The sequence below is a fragment of the Mesoplodon bidens genome, assembly GCF_964165515.1.
Source record: "Mesoplodon bidens genome assembly, chromosome: 17".
Classification (NCBI taxonomy): domain Eukaryota; kingdom Metazoa; phylum Chordata; class Mammalia; order Artiodactyla; family Ziphiidae; genus Mesoplodon; species Mesoplodon bidens.
The window spans coordinates 17,832,125-17,839,220 of NC_138174.1; the positions used below are offsets into that span (position 1 = coordinate 17,832,125).

Below are 7,096 nucleotides of genomic sequence, written 5' to 3' on the forward strand. Positions count from 1 at the left end.
TATCTTGCAAGTAAAAAATTTTTTTAATTATTTATTTTCTTTATATTTTTGGCCGCACTGGGTCTTAGTTGTGGCACGTGGGATCTTTGTTGAGGCATGTGGGATCTTCCGTTGGGGTGCTCTGGCTTCTCTCTAGTTGTGGCATGCGGGTTTTCTCTATCTAGTTGTGGCGTGTGGGCTCCAGAGCATGTGGGCTCTATAGTTTTGTGGCACGCGTGCTCTCTCGTTGAGGCACGCAAGCTCAGTAGTTGTGGCGTGTGGGCTTAGTTGCCCCATGGCATTTGGGATCTTCCCAGACCAGGGATCGGACCCACGTCCCCTGCATTGGAAGGCAGATTCTTTACCACTGGACCACCAGAGAAGTCCCTGCAAGTAAATATTTTTACAATAAAATAATTCACCTTTCTTAGAAGTAGTTTTAATGCAAAGTATTAGGAAATTCAGTCTTCTATTTATTTCTATCATCTGTCTTTTAGAGGGAGCTCATGCACCAAAAATACAAGGTCCACGAGTAAAGACTTTTGTCTGTTTTTTTCACCGCCATATCACCATTGTCTAAAATAGTGCCTCCGGTATAGTCCTAGGTATCTATATTATTGAAGGTTATGCTAGGTTAATGGGCCCAGATATTATGGATAGAAGTTTCCTTATATGTTTAAAATGGGAGATTCTGTATAACCTAATCACTCTTAGATGTGTTTCCCTTAACGCAGCTGAGGTGACTTGTTACTGTATATATAAACTACATTAAAATAAAAATATAAACACATTAAAGATACAATTTTTCAAATAAAGTTGCCCTTTATTTTGTTCAATTATAGGAAGCAGTGTGGTTCCTTTCCAACATTACAGCAGGCAACCAGCAACAAGTTCAAGCTGTAATAGATGCTGGGTTAATCCCTATGATTATTCATCAACTTGCCAAGGTCAGTCATTGTTATGAGTTCATCATGTCTGTTAATATATTATAACCAAGACTGTTTGACCAAAAAATTCATTTTAACATTTCTTTTTTAACCTTCAGGGGGACTTTGGAACACAAAAAGAAGCTGCTTGGGCAATTAGCAACTTAACGATAAGTGGCAGAAAAGATCAAGTGAGTTTGGGAAAAAACTGTTAATAGTTGTTAATACTGGAAAGCATACTACTCTCTTAGGTTTAGGAGTTGTTGATTATTTATTAGCACTGTACTGTGTTCTTTTGGGGGGAAAGATAATTGTATTAATAAGAGTATCTCTTCTCTTCTGTTGTCTAGGTTGAGTACCTTGTACAGCAGAATGTAATACCACCATTCTGTAATTTACTGTCAGTAAAAGATTCTCAAGTTGTTCAGGTGGTTCTAGATGGTCTGAAAAACATTCTGATAATGGCTGGTGATGAAGCAAGCACAATAGCTGAAATAATAGAAGAATGCGGAGGTAAGAGGGTTGATTAAAGAAAAATAGTTGAGCACTGGAACTCTGAAGCATTAGTTCCTTTAAAGACAGCTAATTAGAAAGAAAACTTAGGATATATTGCTATTAATATTAACATCATCCAAGGATGCTGCTATTCTTTGTTTGCTATATTAGTAGTCCAAGAAGATTTTCCAGAAAACAACCGGTTGTGAAAGTCACGCCATAACATTCCTAGAGATTGACAATGCTTTTCAGGAAACACAAATACTCCTCCTGAAGTCACATTGCATAAGAGCAAATTAAAAGCTCTGAAAACCACTATAATAGAGAAACTTACAGGCTTTGTTTAATCCAGCATTTCTCAAACTCCTTGACAGTAAAACACTTGTTTTCATGTTATACCTATTATCATGTGATTCTGTGGACCTCACTTTGTGAAATATTATTCCATATATTGGAATAGGTTATGGAAAAGGTTAATGATTTCACAGTCATCTAGATATTTTGTTTCAGTCTTATGATTGCTAGAACTCCATGCTAGGGATATTACTACAGAAATTACTTTGAAATTTTAATAAGAAAGAACTGTGATTTGAAATACTATATCATTATTTTCTCTGGTAATGACATATGAAGCATATATTTTAAAATTCTGTTTTTAAAGGTGCCTGTTCAATGTGTACTAAATTGCTCAAACCTTAAATTAGCTTATCTTAATGTCATATTTTATTTTATACGTTTTGTTGACTAATTTGTTCGATTATACTACCGAGTTTATTTTTTTAAGAGAAAACAAATGTGATAGCATCATAGAATGTTCACACTGGAAGTATTTTCTTAATAACAAGAAGAAAATATTCTGGGGATGTTAAGGAGTTTTGTCCACGGTCAGGGAAGTAGTTAGTGATAGAAGCATAATTAAAAGCCAGATCTTCTTACTGTACTACTATTAATTCACTGTTTATTTTGTTTTAAGATGTTTTACTTTTTAAATAATTTGAAATGAACATTGTAGTCTGGTTCAGAACAACTTAACCCAGAAAGTTTGAGCTTGTTACTCCAGCTTTTTATCAAGATAGTTGCTTCTATGAGCTAAATACTTATAATTAGGATACATATTTACTTAGCATTTTATGATTTTATAAGGCACTCTACAGCCATTATCTTTGACACCTATTTTCCCATTTTTCTGGTTTGAATATTACTATATAAAAAATGAAACTATTTCAAAATAACTTAGCAAAAAAGACATTTCAAGGAAGAATATTTATTACTAAGGATTTAATAGACTTATGTACATGATACATGGAGTAAATATATTGGTAATATAAATAAAGGCATTCTATAGTTACTTTTCTGAAAAAATATTTCCCAGATTCACTGTAGCTATAGGACGTAAGCACCCTCTTCTTTTTTTTTTTTTTTTTTTTAAGAAATTATTTCAGGGACTTCCCTGGTGGTCCAGTGGTTAAGACACTGTGCTTCCACTGCAGGGGGCATGGGTTTGATCCCTGGTTGGGGAAGTTCCACATGCCCCATGATGCGGCCAAAAAAAAAAAAAGAAATTTACTTCAAAATTTAAAGTTTTATCTTATATTTATATCAATCATTAAGTAACATTTGGAAAACAAACAGAAGGATAAAAATTACTGTATGCAACAGTATGATTATATTAAAGGAGTCCTGGGTGGGGGGGGGTGGCAGAGATCTTGGTTCTAGTTCTGTCACTAACTTGCCATGTAACCTGAAATAAATCCCCTTACATCTCTGTGCCACAGCTCCCTCATCTGTCAAATGGGGTATTTAGGTTTTTTTAAGCTGCCTACCTCAGGGACCAGGATACCTCTAGGGCTTCTAAAGAGGAAGAAATTAGTGGGATGCTGGCCCTCTAACCAGAGCAGCTCAGGGTTTTATCTGTATTTTAGATGAACTGTCATCTTTGGAGGGTGGTGGGAGGGTGTTCTGAGTTCTTTAGGATTTTCCATGATTACAATGAGCACAATTTTTATTAGTATGTGCCTAATTATTTTGACTATTTTATTTTTATCAGGTTTGGAGAAAATTGAAGTTTTACAGCAGCATGAAAATGAAGACATATATAAATTAGCATTTGAAATCATAGATCAGTATTTCTCTGGTGATGATGTAAGTATATATTAAAGTATGATGTGTCTACATGTACATTAAAATCTATACATAAAGTAAATTTTCTAAGAATTTTTCATGACTAAATTTATACTGTATTTCTGTCACCTTGTTGCTTTTGTAGTTTGTTAAATGGGAAGAAATGGTAATTATAGAAATGATGTATGTTCAGATAGGTAAAGTAAATCTACAGATATAGGAACTAAAGCATGGGGCAATTTTTAAATGTGTGTTCAATTTTTAATTGTTAGATTTCTTAATAACATTGTTGATTTACTTAAAATATTTTTTAGGTGACAAAAACATTCATATGGAATTCTCTCCTAAGAAGTAAAGCAATTCTGCTTACACTGTAATGTATAGTATCTTAACATAATAAAGACTTTTTTCTTGTTTATTATAGATTGATGAAGATCCTAGCCTCATTCCTGAAGCAACACAAGGAGGTACTTACAACTTTGACCCAACAGCCAACCTTCAAACAAAAGAATTTAATTTTTAAGTTCAATTGAGTGCAGCATCTTTCCCACATTCAATATGAAGCACCACCAGATGGCTACCAAATGACAAGAACAACAAATACAAAAGGCTCCAAAACATACATGCCTCTTTGTTTTGATGCTTCTAAAGCAAGCCATGTCTCAGTCACTTTGCAGTTGCCAAAAGTCACTATCCACATGGACTGTAAATGCATATGCATGATTTCCTAAACTGTTTTAGAATTCTCCTTAACAATCTCAACTACCCTATTTTTCCCTGTTCCCTGGTGCCACACGCTGACAACCGCAGTCTCCAGTTTAGAATATTCTGTAGTGGTGGCATGTCAGCTGCCCACTTGATATTCCTTTGGAAAATGGTGCGCTATGGATCAAGACACTTTGGTATGACACATACACATGTTGGAAGACTTTAAAGAGGTGCAGTCTGATCTGAGCCTCCATCATTGTCCTCCACAAACATATTTTCATACTCTTTATGTGGAAGAATAGATTTTAAAGTACAAGCCAAATGATTTTCATTGGTGGAACTGACACAAACAAAAAGTAACTTAAAAAAAAGAAACTTGGTTATTGATTTAAACAGATAAGTTTTAAAAAACTGTACTTCATCTACCAGTAATTGATGTGTTTATTATCTGCCTCAGAAGCCAGGGTTGGAGGAAGAACTTTAGCTATGGATGGTAATGCTTTCGCCATTATACCTAATTTTTGAGAACAGCAAGCCCTATTTGACCACTCACTTCAGCCTGTGTGTTCCTGCTGTTTTGAAGTAATCAAATGCTGTGCATGGTATTTTACCTGAGCTGCAACCTGTTACGGACTTGAACTTCTGTTTAAGTTGAAAGCAAGAGTCCCTGACTATAAAGAAAAAAATAAATAAATAAAAACAAAAACACAAAATTCTGAAGTACCCATTGGTGATATTAAAAAAGAAAATCTTGCTTTCAGCTTTCAGGAGTTAATATTTTTCGTTTTAAATTGATAAATTGGGTATGGTTGATTTATATTGGGTTTAAACTGTGGAGCTTTCATGTTTACTGTAATTTAGTCTTAAAATATTTTTTACTTAGTAACCAGTGCTTTTGATAATGTGGTTGGCAACAAAACAACAACTATTTAGAAGTATCATAAAACTTCATTCGTTGATTATTGGGATCCTACTCTAAAAGCATATTCACATATAAAAAGATTCAGACAAGGATCTGCATAGAGGAATAATCTGCAGTTATTTAACATAAACCTGATTTGCAGTGATCTTTAAGTAATTCTGCAAAATCTGGTATTGCTATGTAAAGTCATTGCTTTTGGTAAATTGTCTGACCCAGCTATTCATGAAGGAATTTGAAATTTTTTAAACGAATAATTTGTGCTGTCACAGGAATGGTTTTGTTGCTATTGTTTACTGGGTATAATTTCCCAATGCATTGATGTGAAGGGATAGAAAATCTAAACTAATTTAGTTATCCGATGGGGGGGGTGTGTATTTACTGTGATGAAGATGAGACAGATGCCATCAGAGCTTTGTGAATCAGCGGGGGTGTTTTCACTGATAAACAACACATAGCAGGTGTGCATTCATTACAAATATATGTATCTGCCAAGGTGGAGCCACTTTAAAGAGTGAGTTTTGTCTTGTATCTAAAGTGGATACAAGAGTATGTTTAAACTGCAAGATTTTTACTTGCTAGAGAATCTGTTTTAATATAGTGGTTTGGCCTCTGATTATTTATAGGTTTTATAAATTTTAGAATCAATTTCTCTTTAAGGTGGCTCAGATTTTTCAACTCTTGTGCACATAAAATTGAGTTGAAGTTCATTGTGCCTTTTTTTCTTTATCCAAATTTTGAGTTAAAGCTTCATACGGTAACTGCATCCTGTTCAGTAGTCTAAATTTTTGAAACTGTGTGGTGTTCACTAAAAGTAGGAATAACAAAGTCAAAGCTAATTAAGGTCACAAACTTCGGTGAAACCCTTGAAGTCCAAATCTTCTCAATATTGTGAATTGTACCCCTTCCAGTTTACTTTCTTCTGGACTCTCCATACTTACTGACAGTTACCTTTTAAATTTTGCACACATTGAAATTAAATTGGGCCTCTACTGTGCCGATTCCTATTTCCTCTTGTGTTTTAAGTGCAAACTAACATAAGTGAACATTAGCATCAAGTAGTGCAGACATACGTATGCATTGGCTTGATCCAATTTGTTGTGACCTTATCAGTTTGGAAATGGAAATGCAATATTTCGTAGGTAAAGGAAACTAAGTATATTGCTGCACTTTTAAGTTTTCAAAACAGTGTTGAAAAATTGCATTGTTTTTATTTTTTTTTAACTCAGTTAAAAAAGACTAAAACATTCTTTCAAAAGAGGCATCTAAATGTGTTCCTAATTTTGTATATGGGCTTAGGTTTTGTAACCAATAAAAAAGCTGCTATCAAATATGATAAAACATTGAAGAACTTATTTTTGAAAGTATCTTAATTTCCTTTTGCCTTCATCATCACATGGTGTTCTCTCTATGTATCTCAGGTTTAAATACCACAACTCATAGAAAGCCCATTTGAGATGATAGTGTAATTATGGCTTTCATAAAACAAAAATTCAAGCTTTATTTAAGGCCTGTCTAATCCTTGAAAACAAGAACTTTGGAAGACAGTCATTGAAGTAAGGTTGAGGCTCTAAATGAAATCTTGGATTCATTGAAAGAACAAAGGTGGAGCCAAACCTTTTAGTATACAGGTATTTTTACTTTCATATAATGACACTTCAAAGTATTTCTGAAAGAACTCAGTATATAAGTAAATAAGTTACAATACTGCTATTTAATCTTGCCATAATTTACTTCAGAAGGGTTGTCCTTCTGAGGAGATTAATTAATTAATTATTGCAAGTAAAAATTTGTGAATGTCAGTTGTCTTACAGTGATGGTTATGAATTTTCTTAACTCTAGTTGAACTGGGGGTTTTAATTAAATCTTTGGAGAAAGGGAGTATAATTTCTGTACGTTAAGCTGTAAGTCTTAAGGCATATAGGCCAAGGAGTTCTCTCTTTTACCC

The 7,096-nt window shown here is 33.9% G+C and overlaps 1 protein-coding gene across 2 annotated transcripts in view; it reads left to right on the top strand.

Moving 5' to 3' along the window:
- The window catches only part of KPNA3 (karyopherin subunit alpha 3), an 89,220-nt gene extending 82,731 nt beyond the window's left edge, over positions 1-6,489 (top strand). For both annotated transcript variants that reach the window (XM_081214989.1, XM_081214990.1), the window contains exons 13-17: positions 822-926; positions 1,025-1,096; positions 1,256-1,418; positions 3,448-3,542; positions 3,946-6,489. In XM_081214989.1, coding sequence (XP_081071115.1) covers positions 822-926; positions 1,025-1,096; positions 1,256-1,418; positions 3,448-3,542; positions 3,946-4,044 — 534 coding nt within the window. In that variant the 3' untranslated portion in view covers positions 4,045-6,489. The remainder of the gene's footprint in view (positions 1-821; positions 927-1,024; positions 1,097-1,255; positions 1,419-3,447; positions 3,543-3,945) is intronic.
- Positions 6,490-7,096: the final 607 nt, after the last annotated feature.